Source organism: Helicoverpa armigera, chromosome 16, assembly GCF_030705265.1.
Source record: "Helicoverpa armigera isolate CAAS_96S chromosome 16, ASM3070526v1, whole genome shotgun sequence".
In the NCBI taxonomy this organism is placed as follows: Eukaryota; Metazoa; Arthropoda; class Insecta; order Lepidoptera; family Noctuidae; genus Helicoverpa; species Helicoverpa armigera.
In genome coordinates, this window is record NC_087135.1 from 789399 (window position 1) to 807896 (window position 18498).

At 35.9% G+C, this 18498-nt stretch overlaps 1 protein-coding gene across 1 annotated transcript; it reads right to left on the bottom strand.

Annotated features, from left to right (window-relative positions):
- Positions 1-241: 241 nt before the first annotated feature.
- On the bottom strand, positions 242-1951 carry LOC110369860 (putative serine protease K12H4.7). The gene has a single exon (XM_049844390.2). It carries the CDS (start codon positions 1915-1917, stop codon positions 514-516), a length of 1404 nt encoding a protein of 467 aa, XP_049700347.2. The 5' UTR covers positions 1918-1951; the 3' UTR covers positions 242-513.
- Positions 1952-18498: the final 16547 nt, after the last annotated feature.

Genomic DNA, 18498 nt, shown 5'->3' on the forward strand with positions numbered 1-18498 from the left:
TACATTTTGTTTACTGGTCGCCCAAATGACGGACCTTTTGAGAATAAACTTTTTGGGTTTAATTATAACTGACGTGGAATTGGTGAACAATTTCGCCAAAGGTGTCCCGGCATTAAATGGGAATTTCCCAACGAGGGCTTCATCAAAGATTCCACACAAATTGGAAGGATATTAAATATTTGAAAATCAAATTCTAATTTATCAACGTCCACCAACGTCCAACATAAATAAATAAAAGTAGTAGAATTTTCCCCAATTCTTGTTATACGCGTGGAACCATATCAACTCAACTCATTTTGGTTTCCGTTGCGTGATGATCAGTTATGTGTAATTTTTCCTTGGAACAAATCCAACATATTTTATTACAGCAAGATTATAATTTCAATTATCTTCTCCATCGGAACTGCTTTTCGGTACAAACGTTAAAATTTAAACACAACCACCGTGATTTAAATATTATAAGCCCAATCGGACTCGAAACATGTAAAGATTTAAGGCGTTGACTAATTCTTATTATGCTACTCCTATCCATTTCTTCAGTAATTTTACAATTTGAATCCTAGCTGCCGTTATATTTTTGTTTTCTGTGTTGTATGGGTATCTCTGGTCAGCGCAGTGTGAAGCGCCTTCGATGTACATACTTGGAGCATCTGGCGAAAGATCGTGCAGGACGCTGATCCTATGCCATGGGTCCATGTCGCCATTGGTAAACACCACATTCGTCACATTAGGAGTCGGACCTCCATAAATCTTGTTCGTTTTAATGACCCCTTGCTTTACTCTTTCCTCGTCGAATTCTACTCCAAACAAATCCTTGCAATTTTTATAATAATAGTCAACTGGTAGAACATTACCAAACATTGTTTTGTTTGATTCCACGTTCGGGAAATACCCAAATTCTGTACATATTTGGTAGTACCAGGAACGAAACGTAGGATGCATTGCTTTTATATGTTCGTTGTAATCAAACTCAGAGCAATCTTTACTTTTCCTCAGGTTGAAACGATTGTGTTTAATGTCGGCGAAACTAAGATTCATCTCACAGGCTGCACTTGGTTCATCTGGCGTTCCATACTGAGCTTCAGTGGCGTAAATATCCAACGCCACCTCAAAGAACAATTGCTGATTTTCTAGAACTGTCATATCTGTGTTTTCACAAATATTTTGTTGCTTTTTAAGGTTGTTGATTCCCTCTGGAGTTTTTAGTAATTCACGGAAGGTATTAAATTTTTCAATAGTCCTATTGATACAATCATGTGGTCTGTATTTTTTGAAAGTATCCGTGACTTGCTCGAAATATTCATTAAAATTTGCTTTGGCGAGTACAGGAGCGCTGCTGGCTAGCGCTGCGTCAACTAGCGTTGGGTACAGCAGTTTCATCCAAGCCGCTAAATTTCCAGCATATGATCCACCGATGACGATCACTTTGGAATCCTTAAAATCCGGAGATTGTTTGATCGTAACAAGCAGATGAGCGGCATCTGCAAGTGCTTGTCTAGAACTTAGGTAGGCAAGATTTTCTGTGCTTAGATCATTATTAGGTGTACTATCTCCATAATATCTATGTTCTAGCTTGAACAATGCTGCACCTGTATCTTCAACTATTTGGTCAATAACTGGTCGCCATTCCGGTCGCTGATTTGATGAGTTAATCATTGCTGCCCTTGAGCAGTCTAGGGCATTTTCTCCATTCATGTAAAAGACGATTGGTCCTCCTGGCTTCCAGAAGTCAAGTATTTTAAAATACTTCATCTTGAAGGTACGCTGATCAGTTTCGTTGAAGTGGTCGAGGGGTTGCTCTATCCAGAATGTCGGCGTACACACCCATGGTAAATTCTCATGTCTCAAGTGTATGAAGCCATAGACTTGGTTAATTACATAGTGCAGTATTAGTATTTTCACTCTTGAAAAGTACATTATCACAGCTTTGCTTGTGTTGCTGATTGTAGTTTATGTGAATACCTTTTTATACAAAAATGTTTACTTATGAGTTATTTTATCAGGGTTAAATATTTTTGTCGATACTGATGTTTTAAACCTTCAAGTTATAAAGCGACAAAGTTTTGTAATGTTTTTAAATAAAAGATTTTTTTACACTATAATTCCTAAGCATTGGAAGCCAGAATGGCGATGGTGATTTATCCTTGGCAATTATTTAAATGTACAAACTTCAATGTCATTAATATCATCATTCATTCATCATTAATATCAATTTAGCTGTATGATGACCGCTGCTGAACAAACATTTCCCCTATTAATTATGAAAAGATATATATAAAACTACTATGCATCGAAAAACTCATCTTCATCACTGTCAGAGGGCTATCTTGCTCTCAAGGCTTTCACTTCGGATGGCCAGCCGTTTGGTTTAGAGTAATTTAATTGGAATTGATACCCTTTAATGATAAAGCTGCTTACCCCTGGCATATAAAAAATAGTGAAAATTCGAAACATTTCGTGTAGTGGAAAAGTATGCGAGTTCGCAGTAAATAAAAATATTTAAAGAATTTATAATTCCAATCATGGAACATAGCTATAAGGACAAGTATTGAAATTGTGTTGATAAGACAGCATACACGTGTACGGGCCTTGCTCGATTTTAGTCCGCGATCGCGATGGTAACAAGAGAGAATTATGGCGTTAGCCCGATACAATTAATGTCGAATTCCTATCTCATTGGGACCTTTAGGCACTGGCTTCGGAGAAGTCCTGAGCCTGATCTTTCTCCAGTCATATCGGATTGCCATCTCATCGGTATAAGAGGTTGAGTGAGTAGAGAGTGCCGCTGTGTGTGTGTGTGTAGGTACTATATTTCCTGAGCAGCTGTCTGATTCTTTAGAGAAAACCCAAAGTGGGCAAAAATCAACCTGGACGATAATATTTTTATATTTACCTTGATCTACATGTCAAGGATAATGCTCAGTATGCTAAGCAAGTCCAGCCCCGGGTTTTGCCCGCGCCATTTAGTTGGGCAATGTTAGGATACGGTATTTCGGGTACTGTTAGTTGTGTCTGCTTTTTGAGTCCCTGCCAGATCCTGCATTCATGGTTTGAGATTTATGAATGGTGTAAATGTCTTGAGGTGAAAGTTATTTATGTTACCAGATGGGACGAGAAAGGCTTATTTCTTCTTCTTATAGTGTCGACATGACATGTAATGTTAGGTAAATCTGATGGGGTCATTACATTTTCCTTCTAGCTCCGAAAAGGTAGTGATTATAGGTGACAATATGAATAGGGAAGTAAATGGGTTAGATGTAACTACTGCACTGTGTCCTGTAGATGTATTAGATAATATTACTGTCTTAGCGGAGATGGACATAGAACTGAATCTAGGAGACTGAATTACTTTAGTAAAAATAACAAATCAAAGAATCTGTTAATAACAACAAAAATACAGAGTCAGCTATTCAATTTCGCAAGGAATTGTAAATGTTTAATAACTTTCATTTGATAAACACTGCATTTTAAACACAGGTAGTTATAGAAATGTAATAAGCAAATATAATTCTTTGTTATTACAATCGTTAACAAGGCCGATTGTGAAGATAAAAATAAACGATTATACGATTGCCCTCAGTAAGTTTCAATTGAAATGAAATTAAAACAGAAGGTTTAGTTCGCGTACCTTCAAGAAAATTCACACCGGAAGCAGGCTACTGATGAACAAGAAGTCTTGGCACTACGACTTGGTATTAGACTGGAAGCTGACCCAAACTTAGTTAAGAAAAAGCTAGGCAGATGATGCTTCAACTAGCAGAAATATATGTATTGTGGTAATTTTGAAAGAGTTTTAGCAATGGAACATAAAAAGCATTTGAAGAATCACGATGGAACATTAATGTTTCTCTAGCCATTTATCTTTGTTGGACCTTGATGAGACGGTGTGAACGCATGCTACAAAGAGTGTGCTAAGTATGGATGTGGAAGGATGGAGAGGCAGAGGTAGACCGAGGAAAAGATGGATTGATTGCCTGAAAGAGGACATGAAACAGAAGAGAGTGGATGTAAGTACGACGTCTGACAGAGAGGAATGGAAGAAAAAGACTTGGGAACAGGGCAGGAAGATGATGATGGACCTTCTGCATTCGTTTTAGGTGTGGCTTATCAGAACTGTGGGAACAACACCTGCTCCAGCTACTTTTACATTTTTATTCAGATTCGATTTCTCTTATAATTCGAAATTAATCCTAGTTGTGTTATAACCATCTTGTACAAGACTTTAGTTTCATTCAGGGCTCCTACGTTATTCTTGTCGTATTTCTTTACGCTTATAGGTTTCTAGGCTGGTTTGACGAAGGATTTACAATTGTGATGCTCAGAATAAAAATGATCGTCGTATTTAAATTAGTAGTAGACGGAGGCCTAAACCTTCGTAGCTTGCACTACTTAAAAAAGAACTTCATAGTAAGGGATGCTCTAATCTATTATTAAAAATCGTCAAAATATTCCCAAAACATTTATCACTTAAACTAACATTACAAAAACTCAAAATTTTTTGATCATCCAATTAAATAAGTAGAAAAGAGTGAGGTCATCTTCAAAGCAAATATAATTCGTTCCCACTACACAAGTGTATAAAATTATGATACTCATACCACAGGAGGTACCTTAAATTAAGCAGTGTATAGCACCTTTGTCCGCAAATAAAATCACTCCCTCAAGAACGGAAGCCGACCGGTTCTGACGGAAGCCACGCCGGGGTATTGTCCTACGTTTTAAACATTCACGCCGTGATAAGATAGGGGTAGATAGTGAAGAAGGATAAGGTGAAGCTGACCTTGGAAAACACAAAGGAATTTGGGACGTTGATGGGGTTTTTGGGTTAGATTAGGGATAGGCAGTTAATCTTTGAACGGCGATTGTAGTGGGTACGGGGATTTATTATATAGTGTGCTTACGGAGTGGATAAAAAGAAAGTTCATGGGAATTTGACCATTGCTTTAGGAGCTGTTTTCGAAATAAGGAAATAAAAAAAGATGTTTTGGTGGAGCACAATGAAAGAAAAAATAAGATATATGTACGTAAGTAGGTATGTAGAGAATGATAAGTACATTAAAGATAACAAAACATTCTGTAGGAAAATTCACTATGGCCTGACCAAGCAAAACTTTTGATCTGAATTTTGGTACCTTTTTTAGTGCAGTGAAGTATAATTTAGGACCTGTCGATGATTAACTCTCATATAACGTCTTATGTTTATATTTAAAAAAAAACTGTATTTGTATATAACGGGTGATTTTTTAAGAGGTATAGGATATGATTTTCAAAAAAAAACACAAAAAAATTGAAAAAATTGATAAAATCTTTATTGGAATCGATAGAACAATCACTTATAATACCACAAGAGCTTCAAAATTATCGGGTATTTCCCGATAGGTTCGTTGCAAACAAATGAAGGAGTCAAGTTTTTCAGGTTAAAAAATCACGAGCGCGAAGCGCGAGTGATTTTTTCTGAAAAACTTGACGACTTTATTTGTTTGCAGGGGACCTTGAGGGAAATGCCAGATAATTATGAAGCTCGTGTGGTATTCGGGAGATTATTTTTCCGTCCCAAATGTCGGCCACAACCTGTCAGTTTGACGTAGCAACGACCAGAGAAAATATTCAAAAAAAATTATCAGTATAATACCATGTAGGTTGTACCACGTGACGTCGAATGGTGCAATTCTATTGGTCGATATTTGGGTCGGAAAAATAATCAGGTTAAAAAATAACGAGCGCGAAGCGCGAGTGATTTTTCCTGAAAAACTTGACGACTTTATTTGTTTGCAGGGAACCTTGAGGGAAATGCCAGATAATTTTGAAGCTCGTGTGGTATTCGGGGGATTATTTTTCCGACCCAAATATCACAAGTATCACAGTAACGTTTCGGCCATTGTCGTCTTTGATAGTAAAATTCAATAATTTGCAAGCGTTGTTCGTTCTTAAGTCGATTCATGGTTAAATTATAGACCATACTGAACAAGTTTGACAATGACACAAGACACGATTCACGCGTGATCTACCAAAAACAGTGTTGCAAAAGATACCAGCAAAAAAATCACCCGTTACTATCGGTTTAGTTACATTAATTAAATAGAAATGGATTACAGGCTCACTGTATCTAGATAACAAATTATCAATTGTTATTCACCAAAGTGTTACCTTCACAAACGCATTCACTGTATAAAGATAAGCCGCCTTAGCTAGCCCAAAGCCAAGTTTAATCTGATATCCGGGGCCAAGTTTTATTGGAAAAAACCCGGATAAAAGTACAGCTTTGTGCCCGGGGGCTGGTGTGAGTGGGTTAGCCCGGACAACCGGCAAAAAATTGCCAAAAAGAGAGGATTTTGTAAATATTTCAGCGGCAAAGGTTGATTTTTTGGTTTTGTTATAATTTTGGATAGAGGAATATAGCCTTTGTCTGGCTTCAGGCGGTATATTAATGTTGTACGTATTTTATTGTTTATTTTGCGCGGCTCTTTGATGCACTGTTGGTTTTGATTTTGCGAAACTTATAAAATGTTAAACAAATGCCTGTGTGAGTTCCACACAAAAAAACTGACTAAGATAAAAATTACAGCCTTTGCTTTACTTAATTGCTGCGTTTTTTTTATTTCTTAAATTAAAACTTAGTATGTACATTCCTGCGCATAACTATTAAATCGTCTATTCATTTAATACTTTTTGCAAACAAAATACAATGGCGGTCTTAACGCCTTCGGGTGGTGGAGAGAAAGCATTGATAGGGGCAAAGAAATAAACATTGATATGCTTTGATGTTTATGTTTGGTCCAACAAAACAAAACACTAACAGTAAAATTCTTTATTCCGAACACACCCATTTAATTACACTTGCAAGCATACAATTAGGGTACCTCCAATATACTCGACTCCCCGTCCCCTATAAGGTACAGTTAACGCCTGATGAAATAACTTTAGCAATAAGTCACTGGAACGAATGTGTTAGCTGTGACAACTTCCCCAGTTTAATGGTACGTGAGTGTATTTAAATTAGATTATGTATGTACTAGAGGTGTGACCTGTAATAGATTAGATACAGGTATACCTACATGAAGTAAAAATAAACTTATTCATACATATACTAGCTTTTGCCCGCGACTTCGTTCGCATGGAATAGTGACTTGCGGCATATTTTTGGTTTGACCAATAGATGGCGCTATATGTCCGGAATATTTTTTTTTTTTGAAATAAAAACTATCCTATGTCCTTTCTCAAGTTCCAAACTATGTCTGTACCAAATTTCACACAAATCGGTTCAGTAGTTTAGGCGTGAAGAAAAGACAAACAGAGACAAGACAGACAAAGTTACTTTCACATTTATAATATTAGTTAGGATTAGTTAGGATTTACATGATGCTTTATAATTGTTTTTAGTTGTATATTCCTAACTAATATGATAAAAACATGCCGGAAGTCACTATTCCATGTATGTTATATTTGTCAGTACTCACTAAATAAAATAATAATGGTATACCTACATATCTATTATTTCATCAATTTACCTACGGTAATTTAAATACGGTTACAATAGAATAACAGGATACTTGTAATACCTACTGCTCATAATCTAAGAAGGATTACTTTAATAGAGAGGTCCTTAAAACTAATGAAAGAGGCAAACTTTCTGAATTTTAAGTTTTGGTCTCTAAAAACGTAACTTATTGTTTTATTGTTACAGCTTAGTAGGTACCTAATTACTGAAAAGTTTTCAAAGTTTTCTTATGAAAGTAAAATGATATTTGCGTTTATAATAAACGTTTAAAGTGGGTGCCTCATATAATAATGAAATCGTTACTGAGTAAAGTTGGTTTACAAACTTATTCGAAAATTTGGAAAACTACAAACGGTGCTTTCCAATTACAAATACCTTGAATTAACAACCAAATTCTACGAACAGATAGTAATATTTATGTTTTATTAAACAATATGGTAACGGTAAATACCCAATCAGAAACATAAATACACAATAACAAATAAGCAAGCTAGGCTTATCAATACGCCAACAGAACCCACCACAAAATAGGGACGGCATTCAAAATGTCTGCCTTCTGAGCAAACTTCCAAACGAGAAGGATTTAAAGTTAATTAAAACTCCTCAAATTGTAGAGTATTTTGTACAGAACTAAATTACCTACAACACAATGAAAATACATCTTTATTTTTATTCCTCTAAGGTTCGTTTTGCCATGGTAATTAAAGTGAAGGTATTATGAATCAAAGTAAAATGAGCCCTGAAAGGGATCGCGTTAAATAAATAATTTGTAGACCCTTATTATGTCTCTTTTTCGTGGAAATAGGTTAACTATGAAAGATTGTCTAATTATTTTAACGTTTGAAGAAAAAGAAGGTAAGTTAATTAATTAAGTAATTAAAGCTTCTAATAATGTTTTTAGTTATTGTATCAAAATATAAGTGTTTTTATCGCATTTTTGTCGGTTCTTAAAAGTAGTAGTGATTACATTTTATGGTAATGTTCTTTGTATTCTGTACTAGCCGTTTTCCCGCGGGTTTTACTGCCCTTATCGGGATACAATATAGTCTATGTTAATAATTGTTGTAATTAATTTTTCACATCGCTTCAGCAGTTTGGCAGCTTTTAGGGCACAAAACAAACAAAAAAGTGTTTCCGTAGTAGTTTCTTCAGGGCGCTGGTGAAGCCTTGAAGAAACTACTTACCACATCTGCATAAAAAGAAGCTAATATCCTTTCTTGAGCTCTAGACTTTATGTGTATCCATTTAAATTAATTCAGCGGTTTTGGCATTAAAGCCAGACAGATAGAGCTACTTTCTCAATTATAATACCTATAAGAATTACAATACAAACTAGTACAAAGAAAACACAACATTCAATTCTCTATTTCCTGAAACAAGGAAAACTACAATCCACAGAACAGCTTAATTCCCACCCTAAACCCCTATAAATAGAAGCTGATCGAGAAATAAAAGAGAACAGAGAGGTTGTTTGGTTTGTCTCCGAGAGAGCTCACTCAGTGAAATAGGTCAATAAAGTGCCACGATTAGCTGGTATTGTGTCTCGTCTAGTATAGTGTTAGTCTTTGAATTATTAGAATAGGAAGAATATATCGCTATGAAGTGATTTGACTAAAGGAAAAATAAGACATATTTCTTTTATGATATAACTAGCACGGATTTCAGTATAGAATATAGCGTGTTACTCCAGTATAATGTAGCTTTCCGGCAGTGAAAGAATTTTTAAATTATTTCAATAGTTTTGGCGTTATAGCCGGACAGACAGAGCTATTTTCTCATTAATAAAAATAAAATAATGCATTGGTACAAAGAAAACACGATTTAATTCCTATCCATACATTATATTATAGCCTTAATCCCTTATAAATAAATGCTGATCGGGAAATAAAAGAGAACAGAGAGGTTGTTTGGTTTGTCTCCGCGAGAGCTCGCTGAGTGAAATAGGTCAATAAAGTGCCACGATTAGCTGGTATTGTGGTAGTCTTTGGATTGTTAGAATAAAGAATATCGGTATGAAGTGATTTGAGTAGAGGAAAAATAAGAGATTTTTCTTTTATGAAAAAAACTAGCAGGAATTTCTAACTTTACCGGTGTAAAATATAGTCTATGTTACTCCACTATAGTGTAGCTTTCCAGCAGTAAAAGATTTTTTGAAATCGGTACAGTTTCTGAGCCATTAGGATACATACAAAATAATGTTTTGCTGTTTGATACCTTGATAGGTACCTACAGATCATAGTTTAAATAACTTTCCACAATACGGCAATTGATAAAAATAAAAAAAACTGCACAAGACATGAAACAGAAAAAATGCTTTCTTTTCTTAATTTGCTTAACGACCACTCGGGGACAAAAAATGAAATATTCCATTTACCATGAAAAGATGAACAAATACAATAAAAGAATCACTCTCCATTAAATATAGAATCGCAAGCACTCAATACTGTCAATTAAGGTAAGAGCGCCAGTTGTCGATTTTATTATTACAACATTTAATTTCGTTTCTTCCGATAGCTGTCGGACGCCGGACGGTCCGGCCCGGACGGCCCGGACGGCCGGATCGGATATTGGTCGTGTATCACGCAGTGACGCTGCGGGGGACGAGTGGATTATTTCTATTGTAGTTTATGACTTAATATTGTCAGAAACTGTTATTTATTTTTTTGCGAGGTTTTATTCATGGGGTTGATATTGGTTATGGGGCTAAAAATAATGTGAAGGGTTAACAAAAGCCTGTTAAATGGACAGTCAGTTTGGCTATGTAGTGTCCCGAAACTGCTTAGGTGCAGATTGAAAAATGACTGGGTCTTAGCAATTATTGGTACTTAGGTGTTAATCTAATAGATATAGTTGCCTAGAAAATAATAAATAAAATTAGTAAATAATATAATACCAACATATTGACAGGGGCAAAATATGAGTACAGACCCTTCAAGGTTAGATAATACAGCCCGAAGTAAGGGATAGTCAAGCACTATCACTTCTTTACCCATATTATATTGTGACCCTACTTATCATCTAAAACGAGTGACCCTCAAACCTATCCATTACCAAATGAGGCCCTTAATAAATAACTACCTGGGCATACACCCCTATTCAAGACAAATCCTTAAGATCTGTAAATAGTGGTCCATTTACTTACCAATATCACTTTTGTATTCAATGCTATAGAAAATTAGACCTTAAAACTGAAGTGTAAAGTTGATAATTTTTTGAAGTTTTATTCTGATATGGGTCACTGAATTTAATGTAGTCGGTGAGGTAAGAATTGGAGATACTAATGGACTTGGGTTAGAATTTATTTTTTAAGACGTGGCCGACAATTAAGCCCTTTACCTCACTTAGTGCGATTGTTTCGTGTTTTATTTCGTGAATTTTTCGAGATATTTTTTGTGTTTTAGAACAGAATCTTTGGTTGAAGCAATTTGAAGCTTGTTGAGGTATTTTCTCAAAATTGATGGTAAATGTTATTTTCGTTACCAATTTTTTCATAGGGGACGTAAAAGTAAAAGTAAAATATGTATTACATATACCTAATTCATTTTTCATTTATTAATAGGTGTTGTTAACCAAGCATTCTCTAAATAAATCCACAAAAGCAAACTCAACGACCAACAAGCTATACTTAAAACGTAACTTACCTATAATACACATAATCATTGTCCATGAAAGCTGAATAAAAGCTCCATTGTAAAGTTTAGAGGTAAAACTTGGAACAATGAACTCGAGAGGTTGCAGGAGTGGTTCTTACCTTGGCTTAGGAGACTGGAAGCTAAGGATCATCAGCTACCAGATTGTGTTTGAATGGTTGAAGGTATTTTTAGAAAGGGTACCTATGTGTGTGAAACGGATTTTTGGTTTAATGTTTGGGAAATTGAGTTAAGTGGTGTAAGAATTTTAATGAAATTGTATTAGAAATATGTAAAACTTCGTATTTATGTGACACATAAGTGTTATTAAATACACAACCAACATTGAATCTTCCTAAAAGAACGACAATGATTTTTTTTTTTTACTAAAACCACAACAGATGCTGTCGACCAAAAATCTGCCCGCATACCTCTATATGGAATTATTCATTTAAACGTCATCATTCCACAAGATCGATTTATTTTTACGCTTAGCTCCCAAAACGATAGCCAAAGCTACACCATTTCCTTGGCCGACTGGCAGTATCATCTCTCCAAAAAACCAATTGTTTGTCTCCCATAAACGATGTAAAAAAATATTGACATAACCACGTGTCTTCAGACGATAAGATATTCGTTCAATATTTCAGAGGCGTTCAATCGAATGAAGGTGCGACGCTTTGTCATTGTCGAAGCCAGCCTTTTGTGTTAAAATATAAGCGTTTTTGTTCTTATAGCAAGGAAAACTCGAAGAAAAATGTTTTGTCTTGATATTATGGATCTTTTGAAAAATAGATGATGCAAATACCTGTGTTGTTTGGATGGGTTCTTCGTTGTTTTGGTGAAATGCAACTGCTAGGATATTAAATGAGGTATTTTGTAGAAGTCTGGGATTCTCATTTAGAATTTTCTTCGACTGTGCCTTGTACGTGATTTTCAAAGATCCTCCTATCGTTTTATTCCGTCCCGCTTTCCTCCTATCGATGTCCTATCATTTTATTCCTTACATAAATTAAGTAGAAGTAAAAAAACGTTTATCAAACCATCAGTTCGTAGAATTCATTACTTGAGATTGCTAAAAACTAAATATAGAATCTATTTACAGCCTGAAAGAGAAACTTTTCCAGCTACTCCTGTGTAAAAATAACAAGTAAGTAGAAGCTTCGAAACAGCCTAAAATGTCAGTAGAGTCGCTAAAGGTTTGTGTAATTTAGACAGGGCACTTTGGCAAACTAATTCTGAGCGCTATAAAACTGAACATCGGGTTAGCACCATGCTTTTAGGCAATAAACTGAGGATAAATTTGAGGATTTTTTTCTTAATTATGTCGTTTTCCTGCTGAGTGTGAAAGTATAGGAAATACACACACAACCGTATTTACAGTAGGTATTGCCTATAGTATGGTAAAATATATTCACATCATCCTTCTGGATAAAATTGATCATTTTACCGTTATACTGGATGGTGTATACTAATTATTAAAAGACTTCATTGCGCTTTAGAAGATGGAATTAAAAGCGTAGTACAAATCCATTCGACGAATTCCGAAATAAATTAATTACCAACGTTTCTTTAAATAAACGTGAATTTCGAGCCTTTTTTCTTGACTAATAGACAGCAATATATTTAAGTTGATAAGAATCTCTAACAAAATAAAATACTGGTCCCCCTAGTGAAGGTACGAACGCCCACGCTTGAAATAAACTGACGCCTCTCAACTGTAGCTAAATAATTACTGGCTGAAGGAAAATCTTTACTGAGACACTATGTATGATGTCCGTATTTTACTAGCTAGCTTATGGAGCTTTACGATGTCCTTATTTTTTTTAACAACATTATAATAATAAAGAATCCAAGTGCTAGTCGAACTCGCGTATGAAGGGGTCCGTACGGGCTGGGCATTGTTCGAAAGAGTTACCGCAGCGCTGGTAGGTAAAGGGTTTAAGAAGGAACATGATGGGTTTTAGTCAGTGAGAGTCTGACACTCCCTCATGCTGCTAACTCATAGCGGGAGGGGTAATTTGATGATTTCCCATAAAAACGGTGTCTGTACCATTATCCCCACGGGTAGGTATGGAATTTTAAAAATAATCATTTATTTTTAATCAAATTAAGTTTTCCTGGTAAAAATACGAAGAGAACTGTTACTGAATTTCATCCCAACGAGCGTTGCCTTCATAAAATACAAGTACCTATACAATCTTATAAGAATTTCTTTTACAAAGTACACCTTTAATTCAGTACGTGACTATCGAACCTGCGTACGGATTTTATTTTCAATGTGTGCAATGAATGAGAGACCGAATGAAAACGTGAGGCTAGCCGATAATGGTTCATTCGGTCCTTCGCGCCTTTTTATTGTTTTGTTGGTTTAAGATAACATAAAATGGCACTCGGATAATCTAGATTTAAAGTCACGGTTGCGGGTTAGGGCACTTTATACTTTTGTGTGCCCTTAAGTCCTGTTCTAAGTAGGTTATTTGGAAAAGCCAAATGTTAGTATAGGTTTTATTTGTGTTAGGATCACTCCAAAAGCTCTAACAATGTATGTGAGACTGTGTGTTCCAATAGTTCCAATCAACCATTCTAGACTAATAGTAAAAACTGAATTATTTTAGCAGGATTATTTCCAATAATAATTCAGTTTTTGCAATTAATCTTACAGCATCCTTTTTGGTTTCACATAGAAACTCAACATCGCAGTTTAGCATAACAATATTATACTCTTAGAAACGAGATAACAAGTTGTAGTACAAAGCCTTTATAGAGAGCAAAATAATATGTTACAACTTACCCTTTGTATCAACCAGCCCACACTCCCCTTACCAATTGATTTCACGAAGGTGTTAACTAAAAGCTTCACAGTATAAAATAGCGCGGTACAACACAATACATTGCAGGTTCTAAATAACGACCATGGAAGATATTGCTCCCTGATTATATCTTGTAACTAATGGCCTTTGTATTTTTCAAAATGCTATCTAGGATGCGGTGGAAATGATTGTACAGAAGGTTAATTTTGTACGAATGTGTTGAACCCTCTTGGTATTATTTTTGTATCATCATCATCACCATCATTTTCTTTTATTGGATAGTGGCATCCTATTAAACCAGAAAAAGTAAACAATTATTACCAAAGAAGTAGGTGCCTATAATAGGTACGTAGGTGATTAAAACAAAACGTAAGAATAAAGCAACAATTATACATATGACGTTAATTAATAATTTAATTGCCAACCTAAGAGTGCACATGACAGACTAAACAGTCGACCGACAGTTGGCCTGAGGGTTGCAAAAAAAACGCCTGTCTAAAACCGGCAAAATACCTGATACCCAACAAAATTTCTGAATCTTCGGTACATTGTATTTACAATGCCACTATCCTAACTCCTAGCATTGTCAGACAGCACGCAAGCTCAGATCTAGAATTATACCACGCTGTGTAATGGACAGTCGGTAGCACCCACTATCATTTGTGGCGATAATAAAAGGAAAACACCAACATTTAGATAAATAATAATGTGGTAGATCGCCTCTGATTTGTGTAACAGGAAATATTAGGACTTACCATTTCATGTAATTACTTTTTTGATATAGAATATGGAAATATTGATGTAAATAATATTCCATCGTGTCTCTTATCTACTTATCTCTGTGCAAAATATATCAATCAGACGTTTTGTCATGATTGGGTAACATATAGTCTTACTTCTGGTACCAAGGATGGTCTTCCTTATTCATGAATCCATTTCATACATGTACTTCTTTCAACATAAAATATCCGAAATCCAATCTAGGTAGGTTTTCTCAAAGAAAATAAAGGATGAATAGAATAGATTGTAGCTAAGTACACAATGTCGTAGGATCATAGATAAATAGACGGCTTATGAGGGATTCGGCTGAAGAAAAACTGAATTTCATGATTTATTCGTCGGTCTTTTTATGTTATCTTTTACGTGGGCGGGATTCCAAATGTTTTATGGCGAGTATGTCATTGGATTCTCTTTATATTTCTACCATTTTTGGTGGAGATAAATTAATTAAATGCCATTTGAATGGTCGTCTTAAGATGAATTAAGGGACTTTTTACTTTAATACATTCAATTTAAGTAAAAAGTCTGTAAAAATAAAAAGTTTTCTTGTCTGATTCAATAATTTTTTAATTGAATTTAAATCAAGTTCTTATTGAAAATCGTCTTATCTTAGACAAGACTTCGACAAGCGTAACAACACCTTAATTATTTGTTCTTTATGACTCGTAGGTACCTAAAAAGATTCGTGTGAAATGTCCATTTCCAAGTACTAGTTAGTGAAAAAACTGATACCGTCAAATGTTTCGTCAAGACTTTTTTCTTGATAAACATCTTTATTTCTGTTCGCAGATGAGGTCTGTCAAAGTGAGTTCTCGATTTTCTAGGTAATATCCGTTGAAGTTGTATCGAAAAAACTAGGTGTACCCTGAACTGCCAGTACTGATTATATCACTATACATTCTTTACAGTATATCAACCCAGTGGTTTTCCTATAATATTGGCAAAACCTAAAAAATAATTTATAAAACACTACTGTAGCTTCCCACTATTTATTATTCAGTACAGTAATTTTCAGTTCAGTCCTTTTTGCATTTTTTCCTCATACTGATATTAGTTTAGATTGCTAGAAGCAAGCAGTAATGTGTTGTGTTCCTACAATATTGTTTAGCTAAGCTTCGTAAATGCCGTATGGTATGAATCTAGATAAGCTTGAAATAATACTAACTCAAAGCGGGGATTTCTTTGAAAATATTCTTTTGTGTCTAATATAAGCGTTTAATATAAACATACTATTAATGCCTTACATATTAGTTTGTGTAAACTTTGATAATGTGTTTGATCTCATAAGTTTTACTGCTTGTTGCGTATAGCATCGACACTGTATGAAAAGAGTCCTTCACCTAACTCCATATTTTCCAAACCACGTAGGCGTAATCCTGTAGACACAAATCCTTCTGGACACGATGATAAAGGACAGCCGAGAGACAAGTGCTGACGGTCCATCACGTCCATTCAGAGGAGCTGTCGACTGAGACACTACTCCGCGCAATCAGGTAACTAATGTGTGGAGACGGAGACTGGATGGTGTAAGTTACAAGTGGAAGGTGAGTTTTAGTTAGAAAGAAAGAAAATGAGTTTTATTGTGCAAAATATAAGACGCATAAAACCTGCTATACTAACGGTTCCCCTTTTCACTGATATTTTAGGCCAACCCTTCTTGTACCCTATTTGTACGTCTTTCCTCAGGCTCTAGAATACATGTAACATATGTACTAACTAGCTGTTGCCCGCGACTTCGTCTGCGTGGGAAATATAGAATTTCCAATTTTCCAATTTCGTTCATTTAATCGTTCATTGCTTAGCCCCCGTGCGTGATAGCGTGATATTATATAGCCTATGTGTTGAACCGGCCTTCAGGTAATAGTCATGCAAAATTTGATTTAAATCCATGAAGTACTTTTTGAGTTTATCCGGGACAAACATACAGACAAACAGATAAACAGACATACAGACAAAAATTCTAAAAACTACATATTTGGGTTCAGAATCGATTATGGATCACCCCCCAAGTATTCTTTTTTAAAAATATTCAATGTACAGTTTTGACTTTACTATCATTTTATTATATGTATAGATAAGTATGTATACAGAATATCTTCTGAATTATTTGTTTCCATCAAGATAACAAGTCAAGTTTATAAGTAAAATCGCGTCTGCCTACCCCTTAGACCGTAGAATCTCAAGCACCTCTGACAGTGAAGGATAAAGCCCGACTGTATGTCAAGAGCTGGATCCAGCCAGCTCACAACTTTCCGAGGTTAAAGCCCCTTTGTCTAGGACTTTTTTCAAGGAATCTTGTGTGTAGTAAATGCAAGAAAAAATATAGAAAGTATGAGGTCTGTAAAAGCTGCCAATTTTTTTGGGTTTTACTGACATCCTGACGGAATCAACAATTTTGATGCCATAAATGGATGAACCAATTTAGATATATAACATAGTACATAGAGGTACCTATTTTGGTTTGGAAGTACATAAGAACGGTTTTTAATTTACGGCATTATTCCTCCTCCTCGATCGTTCCCTCAATGCTGAGGATCGTGACTCCTTTTTATTTCGTCAACCAGTTGTCTCCATCGGTTACGTTCCGTTGCTTGGTGTAGTGCAGTGCTGACAGATATCTCCAGTTCCTCCGATATCTGGTCTGACCACCGTTTGGGACTTCTACCTCTAGGTCTTTTGCCTTCAATTTTTCCTGTTACCATCAGGCGTTCCAAGTTGTTAGTGTCTCTGCGAGCAACGTGGCCGAAATACCGTACTATTCGCTGCAAGCAGGTAGTGGATAAGCGTTTTGTCTTTTCTAGCTTTAGTTGTTGTAGAATGGATACATTTGTGCGGAAGGCTGTCCATGGTATCTGCAGCATACGGCGCCAACACCACATCTCAAAAGCGTCGATTCTCAGCCTGTCGGCAGCTTTAAAAGTCCACGTTTCCGCACCATATAATGCGATGGAAAAGACAAGAGTGCGGACCAGATGTATTTTGGTCCGATATCTGATGTTTCGGTCGTTCCAGACTTTGCTCAACTGGGTCATCGCTGTCTTTGCCATGCCAATTCGCCTACGTATTTCAGGTTCGCTACTTCCCTTATTTGTTATTAACGAGCCAAGGTATTGGAACTGGTTTACGGTCTCGTAGTCTTGTAGGATATCAGTGCGTTGAATAGTGTCAAATCGATCAACGATCATGAGCTTGGTCTTAGATTTGTTAATTGCAAGTCCCATTTCCAGACTGGCTGTTTCTAAACGACGCAGCAGCTCCGCCATTTCGTTTTCGGATGATGCGAAAAGGGTGGTATCGTCTGCATATCTCAGATTAGATATCTTGACTCCACCTATCTTTATGCCACCCTCCCAGTCTTCTAGCGTTTGACGCATAATGTGTTCTCCGTAAATATTAAAGAGTATAGGAGAGCATATGCATCCCTGACGAACGCCCTTCTGGAATGTGAAACGGCTTGATGTTGTGTCTCCTACTGTTACAGTGCCATAACTCGACTCATAAAGGTTGCGAATCAGCATTACGAGGTGGGAGGGTACCCCCGCTTCGGTAAGTACTTTCCATAGTTTCTCCCACTTGACGCAGTCAAAAGCTTTTTGGTAGTCCACAAAACACATGAGAGTTGGGGTGTTATATTCGTAGCATTTTTCTATTATGAGCCTTAAGTTTAATATTTGTTCTCTCGTTCCCCTTTCTTTTACAAAACCCGCTTGTTCTTGGGGTATTTGCCAATCCAGGAAAGCTCTTAGTCTGGCATTGAGGATGTTAAGGAGAACTTTGC

What these genes read in the sequence shown, in the direction of transcription:
- LOC110369860 (XM_049844390.2), bottom strand. Translation starts at nt 1,917, where the DNA reads ATGTACTTTTCAAGAGTGAAAATACTAATACTGCACTATGTAATTAAC.